Raw genomic sequence first — 24,205 nt, 5'->3', positions numbered from 1 at the left:
TTCAGTGTCACATCATCCTTCAGAAGTCATTGTAATATGCTAATTTGGTGCTTAAAGAGAGAGTTGACCCAAAATGAAAAATCAGTCATTATTTACTTACCCTGGTGTTGTTCCAATGTCATATGCCCTCCTTTTTTTCAGAAACCAACATGAATACAAGCAGTACATTTCTAAGGACTTTGCACATGTGTTTTCCTTTAATTTTTCTTGGCCACTCTTATTTGTCTTTGACCCTTTATGGTTCTCTTTTTCCCCCTACACAGCTGAGATTGGTGACTACGATGACATAGCAGACAGGGAATTTCTGAAGATTAATAAATTGCTGCCCTATCAGGAGCGTGTGCAAGAAAAGATCATGGAGCTCCACCGCAGACACATGTAAGTCATTTGTTGTTTTGGCCTGATGGTCTAGGCTTGTGCATTGTTCTCTTTAATTTATCTCAGCCTGTCAGGCTTTGCATTTGTAAGTTTCACTGAGCTCTTTATCATGTCCAGTTTAGTTGGAAGCGTTTGCATTGTATGAGAGGCCTTTTTTTCACATGGGACATCTAAATGAACTTTAAATACGGTCTCCCCTGGTAATCTTAAAATGACAGTCTGTTTACATTTGGTGTTGAGTTTATTTGGCGAGAAGAGATCTGATAGTGTGTAAGTGATTGTTGTGTGTGGCAGTTTATGGGATTTAGGCGCAGTTAAAGGTGGACTGCATTTTCTCTCTCTGCCTGAACTTTGGAAAGATGTTGTTTTAAGAGCTTGCAGACACTATTAGACATAATATGATAATATGGGAAAGTTGATCCTTCTTTATGCTCTGAATGGATCATCCTTCCAGATAAATAAATAATGATCTAAAATTAAATGTTTAGCAGCATTTTCATTATTAGTTACTCATTTGTTGCTCATTCTTAGTGCCTATCAAATGTTAGACGTATGTTTTCTACACCGTTTGTGGGGCAGACATGAACGATAATTAAAAACATGTCCTATGACATTTGTAATAAGTGAGTCTTATGAATTTATATATATATATATATATATATATATATATATATATATATATATATATATATATATATATATATATATATATATATATATATATATATATATAAGAATATCTTGGTAGTCAACAATTAAAAAAAAAAATGTCTTGAGATACCATTGTTGTCAGTTTTTAGTAAAATCTCAAACATATCAGCCCTGTGTTTTTGGCTCTTTGTAATGGGGTATTTAATCTGAGGCTTTGGCTGTGAGAGAAGAATTGCAGGTCGGCCGTGCCAGCAGCTATGTGAGGTTGTGATGGTAATCCATAGGCTTAAGGCTCTTTATTAGCCATACGGCCAAAAGAGAAGGGGGAGGGGCTTAAGAAGATTGAGCAGCTTAAAGGATGAGCAAAATTAGAGTGCACTGATGATCTGGCACTGCGCTAACATTTGCCCACGATTAGCCAGAATGCTACTCAATGTTACTGGAATATGTTTACCCACCCCCAACACTTTGCATAGAAATGGTAGGATATAGTTTTTTTTTTTTTTTTTAAGTATCCTGGTTTCCAAAAAATAAATTAAGCAATCACTTTTTTTTTAACGTTTTTATAGTTTTCAATGTTGTTAATAAGAAATACTTCTTGAGAAAGCAAATATATTATAAATAATATATTAGAATACAAGTAATATAATACAATAATATATTATAAAATAGTGTTTTGGAGAATTGATGGTAAATTTATGTTTAAATAAAGTTATTGTAAAGTGAGTACAGAAGATTGTTTGTCTTTTAAATTGTGGGGTAAAGGTTGAAAACCTCTGCTGTAAAAAGGCTACAAAATATGCTTTACCTCTCCGCATTTTCCTTTGAATTCTTTTTGCTGTGGTACTGTGTTTTATTTGTTAAATATTTTCTTTAATATTTGACTTTGCTTCCTTGCCTGTAGTGGGCAGACCCCAGCAGAATCAGATTTCCAGGTTCTGGAGATTGCTCGTAAATTGGAGATGTATGGGGTTCGCTTTCATCCTGCCGCTGACCGAGAAGGCACCAAGATCAACCTGGCTGTCGCACACATGGGCCTGCAGGTTTTTCAGGTACATGAACAGCTTTACTGTCTTTCAGAATATAATTGATTTTATAGTGTTTTAAAAAAAAGTGCTGTTACTGCTCTATTTTAGTTGAATGATTAGTGCATCTTTAATGCTTTATTTTTTGTAGTACATTAATATAAAATTTAGCTGATGAGTGATCACACGTGTGTGTGTGTATATATATATATATATATATATATATATATATATATATATATATATATATATATATATATATATATTGTTTTTTTTTAATCTACCTTTCTTTTTTCTTTTTTTTTAGGGCCACACCAAAATCAACACCTTCAACTGGTCTAAGATTCGGAAGCTGAGCTTCAAGAGGAAACGATTTTTAATTAAATTGCACCCAGAAGTTCATGTGGGTATCAAATTATATTATATATTGTTAAATAATATTATTATAGGTCCATTTGGAAACATGTAGACACACTGCCTCAATTTAAAAGGGACAGAATATAATCTAATATGACAGCAAGGACACAATTTCATATTAGAGAAGACTCACTAGTCAATACATACCTCCACCAAAATACACCATTTTGGAGAAATACAATGCTGTGAATTATTTTAAATGTATTCAGAGTGAGGTTGTCTGGATCTGTCGGCATCAATTACATGAGATGCTCAGAATCTGAACCATATGTATCCTCTTGTTGCCTTTCGTCTGAGATGGAAGTTCTCAAGTTCAGTCTTTTCTCAGTGAATGATCAACCTTTCGTTCTGCAGGGTCCTCATCAGGATACGCTGGAATTTCTAATGGGCAGTCGAGATCAGTGTAAGATCTTCTGGAAGAACTGTGTGGAATATCATTCTTTTTTCCGTCTGTTTGATCAGCCTCAGCCCAAATCCAAAGCCATCTTCTTCAGCAGAGGATCCTCCTTCAGATACAGGTGCACAACTGTGATTTATATTGACGTGGGTTGGTAATAGCTTATTTAACATGGTGTTCGAGAATATATGTTCAAATATTGTTTCTGTCATGGTTATGTTAGTGTTTCCTGTACTGCTTCTTAAAACTGGTTCATGTCTTCCTGTTCAGTTGTCCTTATGAGTTCCAAACAAATACAATCACACAGCTCATCCAGTGTAGCAGAGTTATGAGTTTTTTGGTAGCAGTGGTTCAGTTACTATCAGTGCAATCTACAGTAATATACAATTGAGAATAATCTGGAACTCTGTGCTTAACATTAGGTAATAAGTAACTAAAGTTTTTTTGTATTCCATAAACGTGATCTAAAATTTGAACTTTTTTTATATTTAGAAAAAAAAAAATGTGTAATTATTTATTGATTAATAAGTTGATTGAAAGTTGTTGCATTGAACTGTACATTACTGTTCAAGTATAAGATTTTGTAATTTATATTTGGAAGGTTTTTGTAGTAAGTATTTTTGGTAATAATTTTTCCTTGCATTGTGAGGCTACCAATCAAAAGTATTTTTTATTATTATTATTGTTTTTTTGTTGTTGTTGTAATTAACACTTCTATTTAGCAACAACACGGTTGTATCACGGTTTTCACAAATATACTGTATTACCAGTATAACGGTTTTCAACTTATAATTACAGTTTTTTTTTGTTTTTTCAAGAATACTATTATTACAAATTGTTGCTTTTACCACCAATCTGTACTTTTTTTTTGGTTAAAAAAATGTGCTTGGCTCGGTTTGTAATGCATTGTGTATATGTGACAGTGGGCGCACACAGAAGCAGCTTGTTGAGTATGTGAGGGACATCGGGTTGAGAAGAACTCCTTACCAGAGGTAAATTTCTTTCATAGTTTCACCTGAAAGCAATTTTATACTGTATTCTGGACCATCCTTTATAAGCCCCTTTGTTGTGATGCTTCACTCTGTGGTGTTAGTTTTTGCACTGATATTCTGTTTTTACAGGAGGAACAGTAAGGTTTGCATGTCGACACGTTCCTTGGTTTCTGACGTGCCAAAACAGGTAAGTAGAGTCTTGGATCAGAGACTCATCCAATCTCTCAACAGCCAATGCCAATACCAACATGAAGAACTGACTTTCTTACCCATCCGTTTCAGAATCTGTCTTTTAATGACAGTCTAAGGTCTCCAGTACCTCCTTCCTCTGTCAACGCCTCCTTCCACTTGCTGCATGCCCCCAGCTCACCCATGCGGATGGAGACCCCGAACCAGCACGTGCATCTCCAGCAGACACAGCAGCCCGCCAGAGCCCCCAGCCCACGGCAACAGGACTCCATCGAGACCAACTCCCAATCCACCTACGCCTTCCCAGGTGCCACTCATATCCAGGCAGCAGGAGACTGCAGCCCCTCGATTGTGTGTGTAGAGAGTAGTTCCTTTAGTGCACGGCCCTCCCAAAATGGCAATGAGGATAGCGAGCAAGTAGGGGTTGGTGGTGTAAGCAGTGGGACAAAAACAGGCTTCCTTGCACCTGAAGCGTTTGAGGCAGAGTTAATGCGCGTTCAACAAATGCCGTACCAGATCCCGATATCCAGCACACAGTTGCATGTTAGCGAAGAGTACATCGATGACGATCCGGCTGAAATTTCCTTTTATGCTGGGGGCGCTGAGGCTTACTATTATGGGTTTGATGAAGAGAGCCCTGAAAGGTTTGAATATGGCCATAGAATCTCTGTTGAGCCCCCTGCGTACGCTCTCTGTCTCGAGGACCTCAACGGCAATGCTAAAGCGTTCACTGAAAGTGCTTTCGGCCGATCTGAGACCAGTTCTCTGGTCAACAACCGCTCCGAGTGTAGCTCGCTGGATAACCTTCCACTAGGTTCTGTCAGCGACTCGCTCTCACTGGGTTTTGGAGGCCCAGACTCCTCATCCTCCTTGCGTCTGCCTGGTTCCGAGAACCTTTCTGAGGCCAGCTCGATGTTTAACTTCCCTGCATATTCAGTGCGGTCGGAAGACAGTTCGGCCATGCAGTTCAATGATCTGGTGGAGCAGCTGGAGCAGCTCAGCTATCCGCCCACAGCCACAGAGGGCTCAGCTGATGGCAGCTCCGATTCCGACTCCGACTGGGGGTCGGATGGAGGTCTGCCTCCAGATCAAAACCTCTTCTTTAGCAATCCACTAGTGAGTGGGACAGATTTTGATAGCTTCCTGCTGGAATGCCAAAATTTCAGGGCTCTAGGCATTGGGGAGCCCTCATCGGGCCCCAGCCATCTTAAAATGTAGCGCGACCCCCATTAAACGGCAGCATCTTTCGTTGGTTTTTAATGCAAAATATGACCAAGCACTTAATTATCCACCTTATCCTGATATAATCCGTATTTATAGTTTTGGCTCTTACTGTAAGCGCTTTAATCTACCACTTTTTTTCATACATGCCCTTTCCAGTGTACTACTTCTGTCTCTCTCTTTGGTGTTCATTCAGTCTATTTTTTATTGTTTTTGAATCATGTTCTGTGCGTTTTTGTAGGACAGTAAGATTCATTTAGCACTTTTAAGATTATAAAGTTAAATCATTCATTATCCATTTACGTTAAATCTTAGTAGTGTGGATGGCTACAAACTAAAGTTGCGCTGTGACGTTTTGAAGAGGAAAATTAAATGACTATCACCTAGAAATTATTTCTACGTATTTTCTCATTTATAAGCATTTTGGACCTTTTGAAAAACAAAAAATGTATTGCATTTCTAGATTGGTCCATATTAGGGGCTGCATGGCATGCAGAAGAAATGTGATAATGGCTGCATGCATTACATAGAAGATTATGGCATAAATCAATTTTTTTTTATTTGTATTTAAAAAAAAAAATTAATAGATTTAAATCCAGAAAATTATGAAACATCTGGTATGACTGGTTCTTGTTCTTCCTGGGTAAAGAAAACATCCCTCAAACTTCTTAAAGACTTCCGATTCTTGTCCCTATTAATGTTTTGACCTTACAGGGTCCTAAAGTGAGTCTGACATTGATTTCCATAGCAAACATTCAATCAACGACTAAATTAAATAGTCTAATGTGAATGAGAAAATATACATTATTAAGATAATCTTTACATGCATGTATGAAGGTACTTTTATATCAGGATAACTGCATGAGTCTTTTCCAGTTATAAACCACTCTACTCAGGGTTGTGATTTAATTAGCATTGGACCTGACAGCCTTTGCTGCTAAGAGCAATTTCAAGCCAAAGTTGTTTTATGTTACTTTAGAGTTAGTCACTCCACTCTGCCCCCTGCTGATTACCTCTCAGAAATGTTTTGAATCTCAGCTATTCTGATTGGACTATATGGCTGCCTTTACACTGACATTGTTGCATGTATGTCCGAAAACGTTTTTGGCATTGAATTTAAGCCGTTTCAAATTAGCATTTTGACTCCCTAGTTGAGTCTTTAAAAGATTATTGGATCTGTGCATTTTGTTTTGCAGTGTGAGACTGAGTATATATATATGAAACATTTCTTATTATTATCAATGCTGAAAACACTATTTTTGTGGAACGTGTAGTGCAGTTTTTGTCAGGATTATTTAATGAACATAGTTCAAAAGAACAGCATTTGAAATGCTTCAAGACTTACAAAAAATCTCTTACTTTTGATCCATTTAATTTGTCTTGTATAATAAAACAAATTATTCAAAACTAAGATTTACTGACCCCAAACAAAAGTAGAGTAGCTTTTTACTTTCAGTCAAAGAATGTAAGTAGTTGAGTATTGTAATATGCTGTCAGTACCACTGCTAAGAAAGTGAATGTAATATAGAGCTTGAGTTCTAACCTTATGCACGTAGCAGTATGTGGACCTTTAGAACCCAGAGTGATAGTCAGTAGTCCCCAATTAAAATTATGTTTCTGTCATTAACAGAACGACTAGTTTTGGCACATTTCTATGAATGTAGTGAACATTTCTTACTTTAAGTCCAGGAGCTATTTGCTTGTGCCTGGCGTTTGATTTAAAGAAATCGGTAACCTTTTCTGCCTTTTTATCAAATGGCTTTTTCAACATAATTCAATGATTCAGGTATTATAATTTGTTGAATAATTTTTTATTTTATTTTTGTCATTTTGGTGTATCCACTTCTGGCTATATTCTTGCAATGATTTATTCTGTACTGCAGGTTTGCTTTTGGAGCACTTTTTTACTTGCTTTCGAAGCACTTACCATAAGTTTATTCCTGAATCTTTTGTTTGTGCTTGTTACCTTTGGGTGTCTCTCTTCAAGGTTTAACTTGACCTTTAATTGCCTCTTAATGCCTCAATGCATTCATATAAATGGCACTCCTAATGATGCAAAGTATTACACAGTGCTTTAATAGGCAACATCAGCTCTGTGCAGTTGTGTTTTTGTAGGACATCAAGACCACATGCCTTGGGTTTCTGTTTTGGGGTCTGGAGTGAATAACCATGTCTGTGTGCCATGAGTACATTGAGTTCTGTGAGCTCAAGATGAGATGCAGACAATGCCATTTGTGTCATTTCCTCTTCCTTTCCTAAAATCCCATTTAATATCCTGCCATGTTACTCTGCTTTACTTCACCGTGTGATTCAGGCACTTCTATCCTTGGCATTTCTTTTTCAGTCTATTTTAATGATTAAAGGGGTTATAAGATGCAATATTAAGTTTTCCTTTCTCTTTGGAGTGTTACAAGCTGTTCATGCATAGATAAGATATGTAGAAGTTGCAAAGACTAAAGTCTCAAACCCAAAGAGATATTCTTTAGAAAAGTTAAGACTCCACCATGCCCTCCTAAAATGCCTAATCTAAACATACCGTTCAACTCAAATATTCAGATATGTGCAGCGCATTTTACGGAGTACGGTTTCCTGGGAGAGTAGCCTACAATGCGTCTGTTCACAAAGGCTGTTTCTATAAAGTGGGGCAGTTCCAAATTTGCAAGGACAGTCTGGCAATTCTAACTCCCATTCTGTAAGCATGTTTTTATATTTAAAAAATTTGCCACTGACAGTTCAAACGTTAGTTTTTAGCCATGTAGAGTAGCGCTTGAGTTTGTCGTTTCTCAGATCACAAATGCAGACATGGTTTTATGTTTACGCAGTGCGATATGCACAGAAGTCATTATAATCTGTAATTATGTCCCCATTGGATGCTACATGTCTCGTTTGTAATGGGTTTTACTGGTTTTATATTGTCGCGGCATTACACGGCATCACGGTAAGGAGCATAACGTTTCCGTCACACACTTGAGGTATTCAGCCAATCACAACGCACTGGATAGCTAGCCAATCAGCATACACCTTGCTTTTCTGAACGATGAGTTTTGTAAAAATCAATGCGTTTCAGAAAAGCGGGGCATAGTGGAGTAACAATAATGTACATTACGTGGAAATTTTTTTTTTACTTTAAACCACATAAACACATTACATTACACCAAATACACAACATAATGTTCTTTTTAGCAACTTCATATGACCCCTTTAAAATGTTTTACATTTGCTTTCACCACCCAGTATCTCCTGTCAAAACGGTGAATACCCTGATTACCACCCAAAACTGAATTAAACTCCATTTTTACATTTGCAGCTTAAGGTGAACTATTTTGACGTAAACGACAAACAATTTAGTATTAACCACAAGAATCCATTCTCATTGTCATTTTGAGAGCAAGCGAAACATGGCCCATTTTAATAGTTTTTTTTATTTGCATCCAATGTTTTTAAACTGCTGGAGCATCCCTCTACTCCCACAAGCGAGGGCAGGCCTGAGCTGCCCTTAAATCTGGGCAAGGCACCATTTGGCCATCATCTAATGGTGCTTCCTTCACATCAGCTGAATTCACAGATCTCCCATCATGGACATAATGACTGACTTCTCTTTGTATTGACCATTATTATTATTATTATTATTATTAATACTACTAAGTATTGCCAAATCTACTTTATAATGTGACATATGAAGTACAAATAACCTTTTTTTATTTAACAAAATAATACTGTTATTCAGGAATTTTGACTGTTTTATTTTAATTAACTCAGCATCACAAAGCCTGCACTAATGAAAACTCATAATGCTCCTGGTCTAGTCGTCTTCTCTCATATAATCCATAGTATAGAATTAGCTTTTTGAGGGCTGTTATGGTTTAGATTTTACTGTCCGTTTAACACATAAAGCAGCTTTATTTTCAAGAAAAAAAACTATTTAAATTTACCTCAAAATGTCTTATTCCTGTCAAACACGTCAGTTTCTCAAACTTGTGTGCCAGTTACATGAGTTTTCTTGAGTCTGGACGAATACATAATTACAGTATGCTCTATCAGTGTTTTAATATCACACTGATGTGCCTGAAGATCTTTTTTTCATATCATGGATCATGATTATTGTAATGTACAGCTATGAACCATTTTTAGCATTCACCTAACACATCTTAGCACTTCAGATACATTTCAAAACCCATTCATTTTGATGGTAGATAAACTCCTTAGTAAGTAATGTAGTCCTCCATTTGGTCCCCCCAGATAATAAATTTTTTATAAGCTAGTAATGTGAGCTTCTGATTTGTTTACATGCACACTTTAAACATTGGCACAAAAATGCAGTTTGTTTGCATTGTGGATGTGTAAGTGTTTATTATGAGAAATAAAATACACGTTATGGCAGAGAAAGTTCTTACAATGTAGTTTTGAAAAATGTTTATTGCTATTGAAGGTGTCTCAAATGAATATTATTTTGCATTTTAAGACACTTCAGTATTTATAACAAACTACATTGCACTTTGTTTTTCAAATAGAATTGCTGTTAAGTTACAACGTTAAGTCATAGTCAATCACAGTACTGCTTCAGAAACAAGATTTTAGTTTCCATTTAAACAAAAAAGAGGTATTCCTATTACTTTAGAGGATTCTAATGTCAAAAGAGAACCCGACCAAATTTGCATTTGTTTACCTCTCTTGTGCTTGGCTTTATGCTTCCTCAGTATGTTTTTTTGTAAATTGAATTCTGAAATTAAGTGCTATTAATGCAATTACAAGGACCTTAATGTACTAATGAAAATAAAGTGTTATTATGTGTGCACGCATATTTTTCCCTTTGAAATAATAATAATAACGATAATAATACAAATAAAAAACTTTTGGGAAACTGGGATTTCAGACTTTTTTTGTACCCTTTTAAAAATGATTTAAGTGAAGCTAATGACTTTAAAAACAGAAAGTCCATTAGCCCCTGTAATAACCTGTGTCCTTACTTAACCTACTGCCATACCTTACTATAATACAGTGTTCATTCAAATCTAATGCAGTTTTCATAAACTGCTGTTTTTATTATTTTTATTATGAGGATGTGTAATGGGTTTATCAGGATTTGTGGTGTGCAGTGTTATTTTGATTAGCTCTATATTTTTGGAGCTATTTTCAATGTCATGGATCAGTGCCAGTGTCAACATCTTGAGCCACCTATTTATCATTTCTTTGAGAGTTTGTGGTTGAAAAGGGAGCTAAAATACTAGAGGAAAACAAGCTGATGGCCAGGAAAATGGGAGCAATGCTAAAACTAGTGGGAGCCAATGTGTCTGGCATCATTTTGAATCCTTCTGCCTGTATGTAAAATACTGCAAATAAGAAAATAATCAATGAATCAAGGACACGTTCTCTTCTGTGTAAGATAATGTCCTGGTCTTTTGTTACTAATTCAAGTAAATGTATCTGTTTTACATTGTAAAAAATCTTAAGTGAAAATGGTTGCAAATAGTGTACTAGCCATCAAGAAATAAATAAGCTGAATTCTTAAACTGTGCTAATGCTGAACCCATATCAGATGTCCATTTGCCCTCTGTAAATGTCTTTTTAGGTTCAATGTAGGATTTATTAGTGTTATTTTAGCATTAATTGTTTACTATAAAGTATTTATTAATATTTTGAATTCCCTTTTAATCTTATATTGTCAAATCTATTTTAGATTTAGAAATTTCTAATTTGATGTGCAAGTTTTTAGTTTAAATTTTTTTCCCTTGTAATTTTTTTATTTTATTTTGTTTTGATTTTAGCAATTTTAATGTATTTCAGTTGCCAAAGCAACATTTCTTTTTTTCCTTTCTTTTTCCTTTTTTTATTTTATTTTAGCTTTATTTTGATTGCTGAAAATGATTTTAATAAGTCTGGTTTTAGCTAACAATAAGAACCCTGGTCTTCATTAGATGTTTAACAGATGAGTTACACCTTTGAAATAAATCCTGTCCTTTTGTATCTGTTTTACCTTTGTTTTTTTAGCAGATCATTTACTTCAGGGTATTCAGGATGCATGTTGTGTTAACACTTAATTTCTTAACAAAAAAGTTGCTAATAAACAACTATCGATACATATTTCACATCTATAGTTGATAGCTGTAATGAACTACCAGTGGGATTTGATTCAAAATACGAAACTGAACACAAGCTAGCACAAGCCTGTCTGTTGTTTTAGTTTCAGATATGCTTCTTATGCTACATTCCACAGCCTCACTCTAGTGTAGAGAGCTGCCTCTGTGTTTGTTCAGGCTGGCTGCCAAACCCCGGCTCAGGACCCCTTCACCCCCCACTCTTCTCCTATGTCATCCCCGCTGGGACACTCCAGTTAAACTGTAAACCACTGCCGGCTCACCAGCCCAGCAGTATTGCTGATAATCCTCTGCAGGAATTATTTCCGGGTCGTAAAGCCACCTTTTTCTATCTGGAGTTCCTTGTTTATGCCCAGCCTCTACATTCTTGTTTTCCCCCGTGATCTGAGGAAGAAACCATTTCCCACTTCTTGTATTTATCCCTTTTGTATATACAGTTGGCGTGGTGCTATTTTATATATATATATATATATATATTGAAGGTTTCTTAATTCTTATTTTTTTGAATAAAATAGTATGTTATAAAGGAAATGGGTGTTTTTTTTTTTTCTTTTCTTTCTTGTTCCTGTTATATTGCTCTGCAAACAACAGCTCGGTGTGTGAGAATGGCCATTTCTCCTGATATATCTTTCGCTGTTCTGCTTTGTCAGAATTGCTGTGGTAGAGTTGTTGGTGCCATTTTTTTTTTTTATTCTATGTTATGTATTTTATTTGATTTAGGGCATAATAATAATGACGTGCTTACTGAATTGACAGTTTCTAGATGCGTCAAGGGTGTTTTTAGTGGTTTCTGGTGCATTTGAAATTGCAAGTACAGGTGATCGGTTGTTCTTGGTGGTTGCTAGGTGGTTGTTTTGGTCTACAAAGTAATTACTATTTACATATTATTATTATTATTATTATTAGTAGTAGTAGTAGTAGTAGTAGTATTTAAATTATACTATTTATTTAATTTAATAATCTCCTAAACATTTGATTTGATTTGATTTTTTAAATAAAAATAATATATTTAATAAACTCCTAAACTTAAAAAAATCTAAAACTGTTTACTTTTATATTATTATTATTATTATTATTATTATTATTATGTTCTTAACAGTATTAACACACATTCTCCCCTTCTTTTTTCATCCCGTAGACTCTACTGACATCCCGCAGCTCTCTCCCTTCAACACCAAGGGTCCTCTGTGTCTGTCGCCCTCTTTCCAGATGTCCACTCTCAGTCTTCCTGGCCAGGCGCCTTCACCGCTGCAGAGCCCCTTCTTGAATGAGGTGGGCACTGCCAGACTTGAGGAAGACGAAGAGGGCAGGAGGAAGGTACACTGATTGCATGCAAACGCGCCTGAATAAGTGCTGAAAACGTTTACTGGTCTAGAGTTAACTGAAGTTAGGTTAAAATGAGGTCTACAGTAGGTTCTACCTTACATTCTAGGTTCTATGTTAAAGTTGTAAGTTTATTGTGAAATTTTAGGTTCTTTGCTTGAATAAAAATGTTACATTAGTTTCTGTGTTAACTACTGGTTTAATTTCTAGGCTCTGAAATCTGTGTTAAAGCTTCAAGGTTCTAGACCAACCTACTGTGTTCATAGGTTCATTTAGTTAAATTTTAGGTTTTGTGTTCTTGGCTAACTTCTACATTAATATAACCTTTATGTTTGAAGGTCTCCATTAATAGATCAACTATTTTTCTACGTTAACGTCTAAGTTCTAAACTGTTCTAATATTAAAGTTAAATTCTAGGAGGTGTATTCAAGGTTAACTTCTACATTAATTTATTTTTTTGTTAATTTCTGGGTTTTATGTAGGTTCTAAGTACATACTATAGCTTAATTTCAAAGATAAGTTCTTGGTTCTAGGTCTACATTAACTTATAGGTTCTAAATTAAATATTAATTTAAAAGTTAAGTTCTTGGTTCTGTTTTCTGCATTAACGTTTTATGTTCTACATTCTACATTCATTTCATAGAACATAATTAGTTAAATGAACTTGCCAAATTAAATGGATTGTTTAGAGGGTTTAATGCAGCCTGTCTAAGAATGGTTTTAAGTATGCTTTTATTTTCAGAGATATCCCACCGACAAAGCCTACTTCATTGCTAAGGAGATTCTGACAACAGAGCGGACTTACCTGAAGGATCTGGAGGTCATCACAGTGGTGAGCAGAGCTGTCTGTGCTCATGACTCATGAGAGTAACAGGTTTAGTGTGTGAGGCTTGTCTGTACAATGTATCCGGTTGTGTCAATTACTTGTGTGTATGTTTCTATTGATGTGTTTAATGCGTCTCTTAGATGATCTTTTGTCTTTGAACTCCAAGCACATTGATGTGTGTGTGTGTGTGTGTGTGTGTGTGTGTGTGTGTGTGTGTGTGTGTGTGTGTCCTCAGTGGTTCCGGAGTGCAGTGATTAAAGAAAACGCAATGCCTGAGGGTCTCATGACCCTCCTGTTCTCCAATATCGACCCCATCTACGAGTTCCACAGAGGTTTTCTCAAAGAGATTGACCAAAGGCTGGCTCTCTGGTACTAGTTCTTATTTATCAAAAGTAGCTTTTTGACATATATGACAATGTTAAACAAATATTAATTTAACCCTATTAAGCCTACTGTATTTTAAATGTGAGCTCTATATGTAATGTGTCATATTATATGAACCATGAAAGACTGATGTATCAAATATTATGCTCAGAAACAACAACAACAAAAAACTAAGCAATTATGTTTGGTCTAAAGGTTCACGACAGTATTGCTGTTTTGTCTCAGCCACTGATAATTTTCACACGTTCACAGGGAGGGGCGCTCTAACGCTCATGTAAAAGGAGATTACCAACGAATTGGAGATGTTATGCTGCGCAACATGTGTGCTCTGAAGGTGATGTTCTGGTTCAGTTCTACAAACTAGAACAACTTTGATTTTAATTAGATTTTTAGTGCAATTATTCAGATCATCCATAATTTATGTGATGGGGTTGTTGCCTTTAAATTCTCAGGAGTTCATAGGCTATCTGCAGAAGCATGATGAGGTGTTAACGGAGCTTGAGAAAGCCACAAAGCGTGTGAAGAAGTTGGAGACTGTGTATAAAGAGTTTGAGCTGCAGAAGGTGTGCTACCTGCCTCTCAACACCTTCCTGCTGAAACCCATTCAGAGACTCATGCACTACAAACTCATCCTGGAGCGTCTGTGTAAGCATTACGCTCCCCAGCACAGAGATTACGATGACTGCGAAGGTGATTCTGCTACCAGCTAAGCCTCAGATGTTTTTCCTTCGAACAAACGCTTTTTCTTTAAGATCTGAGCATGATAATGAACTTACACATTCTGTTTTTGCAGAGGCTCTGAAAGAGGTTACAGAGATCGCTGCTCAGCTGCAGAGCAGTCTGATTCGACTGGAGAACTTTCAGAAGCTGACTGAACTTCAGAGAGATCTGATTGGCATTGAGAACCTTACGGCTCCGGGAAGAGTGAGTTGTTACCTTGTGCATTAATTTTTGTTTTGGTGAGTTAAAGCAGTGGATGAACTGGTGTACAGAGCATCCCCTTTCAAGGTGTACAGCGTTATGAGCCAGTATAATTGACATTCCTATATTTACACTTTTTAAATAGCAGAAATCTTTAAGATAAAAGATAAATCTATTAGCTAGAAAATCATATTTCAACCCCAGAATAGACAAATATTGAGAAAGGTATTTAAAATAGGGTTATAATACCCAAAATAACAGTACCGTTCTGCACTAGAAAAGTTATTTCATCTTAATACAAATTCTCATTGTCATGGCAATCCTCATCTCATTTCTACATTGTGGTACACTGCAGGCAGGATGATAGTATGTAGTGGTTAGAGCTTGAAAGCAATACAATAGACGTCATTGATTCAGGCTTACAAAATGAAGAGTTCCAGAGAAGCAAGGTAATTGGAATTGTAGTTTGCAGCTTTATGATTAAAGTCATTAAGTGTTGTGGGACAAAAAAGTAAAAGTAGAATTGATAGTCTGCCGCCCAGTTGATTTTTTTTGTTTTCTTATTTTCCTTCCCCAGGAATTTATCAGGGAAGGTTGTCTCTACAAACTCACCAAGAAGGGTCTGCAGCAGAGGATGTTTTTTCTCGTAAGACTGAACTTTTATTTAGTTTTTTGCCGTTTTGATTTTAACTTCAGTCTGGATTGAACAAAACCTTTTTCTATCAAAGTTTTCAGACATGCTGCTGTACACAAGCAAAGGGGTGACTGCAACCAATCAGTTCAAAGTTCATGGACAGCTTCCCCTGCATGGGATGATTGTGAGTATTCCCAGGAATTAGTTGGGGAATGGAATGGTAACAAACTGCATACTGAATAAAATACTGTTACTCTGCTGTTGCATATGAAACCATAAGCAATGTGATGCACATTTCAAACAGTAGTATGCTGAACATTGTCATTGTGATTTTTGAACTTTGAGAAAAAAAAAAAGTCAAAAATGCTACTCGAAAAATCAAACTGGTTAGGACAAAACCAGAATAGATGCGATAGGGAGCCCTCTGTTGTTTTACATCCATCACAAATTGGAGAAATAGTGTTGTATATTTTATTCAGTCTAACTTTGAAATGATACAATCTATGAACTACCTTAAATTGGATCAGTCTATGTCTAGCATTTATTGAACAAAATGGGATCCTACTAAGATATATTCATTCCATGTTTTATCAGACAGGTCTCTACACCAAAATCTTTGGCCCGAGTTTCTTTTAAGTGGCTTGTGTTCATAGGCATCAGAAAAGCATGAAAAAATTGTGAAATCAAATGGCTAGTGGTTGGATTTGACATCAGATGATTTATGTTCAATTCAGTGAATGAATTTCAGTTAGGGCATTGATTCTTTGATTCGGGGGTTCTGGGAATCAAAAGTCAGCTCCAAATATGAATCCGCTTCACTGAAGAGCCAGACATATCTCGCCATTACCTGACAAATACTATCAATGTGGCTTGCTGGGGTACTCTCAGATGAAAGTACACAGGCAGGCATTGATAAATTAGGTTTATACTGCCATTTTTCTCTAAACATCTGCACCGTCTCACATCTTAGCTTTGTTTTCATAAGGCAGAGATCTTTCAGGCCATATTTGTAGTATCTGCCGTTAACTAAAATTTGAATATGCACACTGTCCTGGCCCACAGTTCATACAAGACACTTGTTCAAAGTTAGAGCTATTTACATGTGTTCAGGGCTAGCGTGCAGAGGAGGAGAGGAGTAATCTGGGTTATTTTCAACCTAATAACATGCTGTCCATTAACACAGAAAACTCTGCATTTGAACAGTCAATAGAAAATACTTAAACTAATAACGAAAAATATTACAGTAGCTGATTCAGAAGCACCAGATTGTCGTAGCAAAGTCAGAATTAACTCCTCTCCTAGGTTCACGAAACGGTCATCCATAAAATGCATTGCTGTTTTGTTGTATGACTCTTAAAGATTCCTAAATGCATCTACTTTCGGAAGGTCAAATAAAGTGCATTTGCTATCGCCAAGATACACACAGCATCTCACTGACATGGCTGCTTCAACACTAACTGCGGTTACTGAAACCACGTGAACATTTGGGCGGCATTACGCAAATATTTCCACATAGTGACGGAAACATGTGGGGCGTGTTTTAGGGGGGTGTGGACGAGTCTTAACTTTGAAAGGAAAAAAATATCTGTTTGGTTTTGAGACTTTAGTCTTTGCAACTTTATGGATCTTATCTATGCACAATCAGCTTGTAACGCTCCAAAAAGAAAGGAAAACTTCATCATATGACCCCTTTAAAAAACTTCCCAAACCCTGAACTTTAGAACTTTTTTGAGAAGTTTGTTTACAGTACATAGTGTTACAGTGGACTTGTCTGTGCTTCACTCCTGCCCGCAGCTTATTGTGCTGGACGTGCCGGTGAGTATGAGGAAAATCCCAAAATCCCCCACTCCCAAACAGCACCTCAAAAGTCTGCCCACAACATTTGCATTTCCCTTTCGGCTCCTTCTGCCATCCTTCCCCAGAACTGACAGAAATGAGGATTGCTAGTAGTCAGGATGTTAATAAGCAGATTATTGACACTTTGGGATGGGATCAGTCACATAAAGAATGCTAGTCACACAGATCCCTTAAGTTGTATTGGCAGGCCTTTCTCTGGACTGTGCTGAAATGTTTTGCAGGTGGAGGAGAGTGAGAATGAGTGGTCTGTTCCTCACTGTTTCACCATATATTCTGCTCAGCGGACCATTGTGGTGGCAGCTAGGTGAGTGCAAATGAAAGAAATTACTTTCACACTGTTTAAATAGGACTGGGAATCATTTGATTTGTTTAAAATATTGGGTTTCGAGTGTTTTTCATTCCTATTATTATTTGTGGATGTGTTTTAAACTTATTAACCTGCAGAAATGATCAAATTTCAACATCAATAACAAACGCATTTTAAAATGAAATGAAATTGTATTATATTTTACACTTTTATTATATATTGTCATTAGATTTTTTTTATGTACTTTTATTGAGTGGATCAAACATGATAGTAAAAACATTAATATCACTGCAGCATAAATGGCTGCCCACTGCTCCGGGTGTGTGTGTGTGTGTGTGTGTGTGTGTGTGTGTGTGTGTGTGTGTGTGTGCGCACTTTGGATGGTTTAATGCCGAGCACCAATTCTGAGTATGGGTCATCGTACTTGGCTGAATGTCACGTCGCTCACTCACTTCAAAAAATCTTAAGATATTAAGTAGCACAACTGATAATAGCAAGTAATGTTATTTTTTTACTGTATTTTTCGTCAAATACACCTGGTTGAGCATAAAAGAAAACAAAAATGTGCGGAGATACTTTTACTTTAGGGATAGTTCACCTAAAAATAACAATTGTCATCATTTACTCACACTAAGGTTGTTCCAGAACTATATGATTTTTTTCCCACAAGATATTTTGAGGAATGTATGTAACCAAAAAGTTGCTAATCCTCATTGACTTCCATAGTATTTTTTCCCCCATACTTTTGAAGTCAGTAGTCACCATTAGGGGAAGTCATGGCCTAATGGTTAGAGAGTCGGACTCGTAGCCCCCAACTGCTCCCCAGGCGCCGCAGCAAAAAATGGTTGCCCACTGCTCTGTGTGTGTGTGTGTGTGTGTGTGTGTGTGTGTGTGTGTGCGCGCATTTTGAATGGGATTAATGCAGAGCAGTAATTCCGAGTATGGGTCACCATACTTGGCCACGTCACATCACTTTCACAACTGTTACCCACAATCTTCAAAATATCTTCTATCTTCAACAGAAGAAAGAAACGGTATAAATAAACAAGGACTTGAGGGGGAGTAAATGATGACAGAATATTTGGGTGAACTATCCCTTTAACTTTTGTCTTTGCTGTTTATCATCTTTAAGTAAGAGACTCTTTCTCTTCCACAGCTCCAAAGTAGAGATGAACAAATGGATTGAAGATCTGAACATGGCTATTGACATGTCAAAGAAATGTCAAGAGAAATCAGATCTTCTGTTGGACCCAAACCTGTGTGATCGTTCCAACAGTAAGTATCTCAAGCCTGCTTACAGTGTATTCCTCCACTGTCCACACATGTGCAGGTCCTGGTGTGTTTTTGTCCCTTAGCCTCTTTATCACTGATCCTGAAATAGATGTAAACCCCATCCCTTCCGATTGCTCCTCTCTCTCCCATCTCCTCCTTTCTTCCTTTCCCTCCGCGCAATCATAAGGATCATCAGATGAAGTGTCTCTGGAGCAGGAGTCAGAAGATGACATGAACTCTTCCCGCTGCTCTCTGGACAAGCAGAGCCACCACAGGGCCAACACCACCATGCATGTGTGCTGGCACCGCAACACCAGTGTCTCTATGTCTGACCACAGCCTAGCCGTGGAGGTAGCATTTACACACTTGCACACAGACACATACAGTACAATCATTTACAGTCCTCACGGAGCCTGATTGTGAAGGTCTTGACTAGGGCTGTAGCTATCGAATATTTTACTAATCGAGTATTCTACCAAAAATTCCATCGAGTAATCGGATAAAATTTGTTTTTTCTTAATTATATTGACGCGATATTGATGTGCGCATGCGCAGTAAAAGGTAGGAAAATCTGACGGGTAGGATAAAATGTCAACTGGCTACGTGGCGTGAGTGTGGCGTTTCTGCTGCGTGGCACCAGAATCTTGCCTGGCGCGCTGCTGCTGCTGCTGTAGGTGACATAGAGAGACAGACAGACCAGGCTCTTGTCTTCATGACAACAATTTCAACTTTTTTTTAGACACCTACACCTTCATGTTAAGCATAAATATAAAGCCTACTGATAAAGGACACCGTCAACAGTATTGATGGCAAAATAGACTATGTTTGACAGGTGCAATATTTGAAAATCGATAATTATTTATAAAAAAATTTAATTACATTTATATCTGAATTTAAGTCAACCTATAGACTTTCAAACATCAAAATGTCATGAAGTAATATGTATTTGTGTACAAAATGACATATTAACATTTTCCTATTCTATTTTGCCTGAAAACGCTTCCAACATCCTTGCGTATCTCGTGAAAAATAGGCGTCCTTTCCAATTTTATTTTCCGCGCGGCTCGAGCCGCACCTGAGACGTGCGTCTCACGCAGGCAGTCTGCAAGCTCTAACCTGTTAACATGGGAGCCGAATTAAAAACGGACATGCCACGCAGCTGAGACGCTTACGCCACGCATCCAGTGTGTCACCACGCTGATAAAGGAAGTCGCGCTTCTGCTCCATTCATTAACACAGACACGCAGAACATGCAGGATTCATATTTAAATAGACTCTTCAGGCTTAATATTTACAGATATTAGTCCATATCGTGATTTGATGTAAGTGCAATGACCTATTTTTGATTAATTCATTCAAAATTTGGCAAATTCCGTGCTATTCCGCGTTAAACTGTAAATTCCGTTTATATGACTGGATTCCGCGGTTCCCTCCGCGTTTTCTGCATCGCCGATATCATAGGGTCCTAGTTGGGGTATGCCAGCTCTATCTTGCAATGGACAATCATTTTTTGTAATCGAGTTACTCGAGGAATCGTTTCAGCCCTAGTCTTAACTACAGCTGCTGTGCACAAATGAAGGAACGGGACTCTAGCATGTGTTTGCAAAGAAATGTGTGGGTCATGTTTTCACTCCAGAATCAAAAGAAACTAATATTTTGGATAAAAAATAGGATTTCACTTTCTTTCTTAAATTTAGTACTTACGTTTATTATTATATTATAAACTAAATATTATAATTTGCAGCCATTATTTATTAATTCTTGATTTTTTTTGTAATTCTTGCTAATTCAGTACAACAAATATTCTACAATATATTTAGACACTTCATGTTTAAATAATCATAAATAGTTTAAATAGGTAATTTATCTTAAGTTTATCATCAACTTATGATTTATTTCTAACAGAAATGTTTAGTACCTATTATTATTATTTTCATAATGAATAAATCAATTAAATAATAATTTAAATGTTTAAATGCCTGTTTGAAAGGAGATTGACCCAGTTTGAGCTTTACAGACAGACACACACACACACACACATCTCTGAGGCTGGCTGTTGAGGTCTGGACTGCAACCGAAGCTTGTGAATGAGGGGCAAAGACTCTTGGATCTTTTTTCTGCTTCTGTCTTCAACACATCCAGCAGCTTCTCCACCCTCCCCTTCCATGTTTTTATGTCTAACATTTTTCCTCTTTATTTGTCAATCAGTACCTGACTTTTGGAATGAAATTGAATGAATTCATTAACATTTTCATGGATGCTTAATTTCTTCTAACATTTATTTTCTACAGATTTTAAGAATTTTCAATCAGTCTTTTTTTCCTCACTTAGGGATCGAAAGCTAACTTTCCAACTTTGTGTCTTCTGTTCTTCTCGTTTTCTCCTTGTTGCCCTTGTCTTCATCACTTTCTCTGCACCACATTCTCTGTCCTTCTTCCTGTTTACATCTTTTCCTGTGCCTGTGCTCTGTTTGCCTGCATGCTCTCAGTGTTCAGTTCTCCAGCCGTGTCTCCAGAGCTCCCCCCTCGGTACCTGCTCGGTCAGGGCCAGAGACCCAACACCATCACTCATGTGTGCTGGTACCGAAACCAGAATCTTTCTCTCAGTGACTATCTGCGCATGAACCAGGTACCAGTGAGGTCAAAACCCTAGAGATTTGGAGGCCTTCACTTAAACATGAAAACATTCAAATACAGTGATCCTCGATTATCTAAAATTCATCCTTGTTTTATTAATTTGTTTAAAAATTACATTTAAAAATACGCCTCTTCTACGATGACAGGTTTTATTTTTTCTAAATTAAAGTTCTATTTATTTATTTAGTTAGTGGTTTATGTATGGGCTGTCATTGAGGATTTATCTGTCCTTTATCATAAAGTAAAATCATCAAATCGTTTAGAAACTTTAGCAAATAAATCATTAAGCAATTTGTCCTTATCTTTTATTATTAAGATCCTCATTGTCTTTTTTTTTTTTTTTTTTTCCATGTGGTGTGATCAAAGTTTGTTGTTTTTTTATAGCAGATAATTTGACCTTTTTACATTGAGGAAAGGCTAGTAAATGTTTTAAAATAGCATGTGGTGTGACCCTAAAATGAAATAATACTGTATTTATTAAGTAATAATTTCTGAAATGTGTAAATAAAATATAAAACTTTTTTTTTGACCAGAGTTGGGTATGATGCGTTACACAATAACTCACTACTGTAATCGAAATAAAGTAATGCTTTACATTTAAAATGTAATTTGTTGTGGATTACTTTTTATGATTAACTTAACCAACACTGCTCATAACGAATCACCAACTCTTTGAAAATGCTTTATCATTGCAAATTCATTGTGACCCACTGTATTTCTCACTGACGCATAAGAAGACTGTGTACAGTACAAGCTCTGCCAGTGAAACTGAGACATTTCTTTTATTGATATCTTTTTTTAACTGCTTATTTGAAAAAAAATTAAATAAAATAGCACTTCTTTAGCTTGTTCTCTCCGTGTTTGGTACAGCTGTAAATTTCATTTAACTAAAGCAGCACTAATGGTCTTTGTGCATGAGGGTTTCTTGTGGCGTTGTAGCAGTTAAATGTTCAACTTCCTGTTGCCCTTCATTACAGAACCAGCTGTCTGGTTACCTCCTAAGGAAGTTCAAGAACAGCAACGGCTGGCAGAAACTCTGGGTCGTCTTCACCAACTTCTGCCTGTTCTTCTATAAGACACACCAGGTACCGGAATATGCACCAGCCGTTTGATGTATTTGCTTAACATTCCTGTAAGAGGTCTAAAGGATCATTTATAATGAAATGTTGTTTTTGTTCCAGGATGACTTCCCTCTGGCCAGTCTGCCATTGCTGGGTTACACAGTCAGTACCCCAGGAGAATCGGATAGCATCCATAAGGAGTATGTCTTCAAGCTGCAGTTCAAATCCCATGTTTACTTCTTCAGGGCAGAGAGCGAGTATACATTTGAAAGGTATGGTTTTAAATATATATATATTTTAAATATTCATTAGGTTATTCCTTGTTTCATATTAATGACTTAATTTTAGGGCTGTCGATTGATTTCAGTGCATCATTTTAATGATTTGGTAATTTATCAAATTAATGTACACTGCTGTTCTAAAGTTTGGAGTCAGTAAGATTTTTTTGAAAATGTTTTTTTAAAGAAGTCTCTTACGCTGGCCAAGGCTGCATTTACTTAATGAAAAACTGCGTAAAATGTTAATACAATTTAAAATAACCTTATTTCATATATTCAACTCAATTCTCAGCATCATTCTCCAGTCTTCAGTTTCACATGATCCTTCAGAGATCATTCTGATATGGTGATCTGATGCTCTAGAAAAACGTTTATTTTTATCATCAATGTCGAAAACATTGGTGCTGCCTAATATTTTTGTGGAAATGGTGATCGTTTTTTTCAGGATTCTTTTAATGAATAGAACCGTTTAAAAAAGAACCGCATTTATTTGAAAATGAAGTGTTTTATAAACTAATTATAAATGCTTTTTTTAATCCAATGCATCCTTTCGGAATAAAACTTTCTGACCCCAAGTGTTTGAACAGTAGTGTATGTCATTATTAATTGCAAATAATTGCTTGCATTTATAGTGAAATACTTCTTATTTTTTTTATTAATCATGCTAAATTAACAGCCTTAATTATTTTTCCTTCTATAATAAAAGAAAGAAGTAGTGAATATTTGATATGCTAAAACATGCTGGGATTTGTCTGCAGATGGATGGAGGTGATCAAAAGTGCAGCGAGCTCCGTGGGACGCATGAGTCTGCTTGCACCCAAAGGCCCAGCAGAGATGAACGGGGGAAGCTGAGTGTGTCAGACAGGTTTCCTGGAGCCGAGGGCTGGGCCCACTGTCTGCCAGGACCAAACATTCAATCATTTTATCCCTTCTGATTTGTGGCTCTGAGAAGCATCATCATCATAACTTGATTCTTGACTCTGGACTGTTAGTTCTCTGCTTGCTGGGAGTTTGAGCTGCTTATCGAAACCTCAGACCGGAGAAGTTGGTCAGAAATTAAGCGCTTTGTAATTCTATCACGCCATTTCTTTTCTCCTCGTCTTTTCACTAATGAAACAAAAAGTGGGCATCTTGCTGTTCTAGAAGCATATTAGACTGAAATAATTCTTATAGAAACACAATAGATTGAATTAAGTTAAGAGATAATCTTGCTAAGGTTACTCTTATTGCTGTATTCAGGTTTTAAGGTCTTTGCTAAGAGGAATCTGTCATTAGGATGATATTTAATGACTCTTGTTACTCCAGTTTATTCAGTAGAAATCTAGTCCCACAGGACCACAA

General features: G+C 36.6%; 1 protein-coding gene across 3 annotated transcripts in view; it reads left to right on the top strand.

Moving 5' to 3' along the window:
• The window catches only part of LOC132151915 (FERM, ARHGEF and pleckstrin domain-containing protein 2-like), a 56,660-nt gene extending 32,613 nt beyond the window's left edge, over nucleotides 1-24,047 (top strand). The window contains exons 7-27 of one of the 3 annotated variants that reach the window (XM_059560460.1): nucleotides 264-378; nucleotides 1,934-2,081; nucleotides 2,362-2,457; nucleotides 2,826-2,989; nucleotides 3,792-3,860; nucleotides 3,990-4,047; nucleotides 4,143-4,356; nucleotides 12,504-12,682; nucleotides 13,431-13,520; nucleotides 13,750-13,883; nucleotides 14,151-14,232; nucleotides 14,351-14,588; nucleotides 14,692-14,822; nucleotides 15,397-15,465; nucleotides 15,548-15,637; nucleotides 17,532-17,614; nucleotides 18,774-18,892; nucleotides 21,378-21,517; nucleotides 22,503-22,610; nucleotides 22,707-22,858; nucleotides 23,623-24,047. In XM_059560460.1, coding sequence (XP_059416443.1) covers nucleotides 264-378; nucleotides 1,934-2,081; nucleotides 2,362-2,457; nucleotides 2,826-2,989; nucleotides 3,792-3,860; nucleotides 3,990-4,047; nucleotides 4,143-4,356; nucleotides 12,504-12,682; nucleotides 13,431-13,520; nucleotides 13,750-13,883; nucleotides 14,151-14,232; nucleotides 14,351-14,588; nucleotides 14,692-14,822; nucleotides 15,397-15,465; nucleotides 15,548-15,637; nucleotides 17,532-17,614; nucleotides 18,774-18,892; nucleotides 21,378-21,517; nucleotides 22,503-22,610; nucleotides 22,707-22,858; nucleotides 23,623-23,716 — 2,573 coding nt within the window. In that variant the 3' untranslated portion in view covers nucleotides 23,717-24,047. Of the gene's footprint in view, nucleotides 1-263; nucleotides 379-1,933; nucleotides 2,082-2,361; nucleotides 2,458-2,825; nucleotides 2,990-3,791; nucleotides 3,861-3,989; nucleotides 4,048-4,142; nucleotides 4,357-12,503; nucleotides 12,683-13,430; nucleotides 13,521-13,749; nucleotides 13,884-14,150; nucleotides 14,233-14,350; nucleotides 14,589-14,691; nucleotides 14,823-15,396; nucleotides 15,466-15,547; nucleotides 15,638-17,247; nucleotides 17,507-17,531; nucleotides 17,615-18,773; nucleotides 18,893-19,076; nucleotides 19,241-21,377; nucleotides 21,518-22,502; nucleotides 22,611-22,706; nucleotides 22,859-23,622 lie in introns of those variants that run through there. The other 2 variants (XM_059560459.1, XM_059560461.1) reach the window with 2 other exon arrangements.
• Nucleotides 24,048-24,205: the final 158 nt, after the last annotated feature.

Source organism: Carassius carassius, chromosome 10 (genome assembly GCF_963082965.1).
Source record: "Carassius carassius chromosome 10, fCarCar2.1, whole genome shotgun sequence".
NCBI lineage: Eukaryota > Metazoa > Chordata > Actinopteri > Cypriniformes > Cyprinidae > Carassius > Carassius carassius.
The sequence above is the reverse complement of the archived record's forward strand: the minus strand, read 5'-3'. Positions and strand labels throughout refer to the sequence as shown.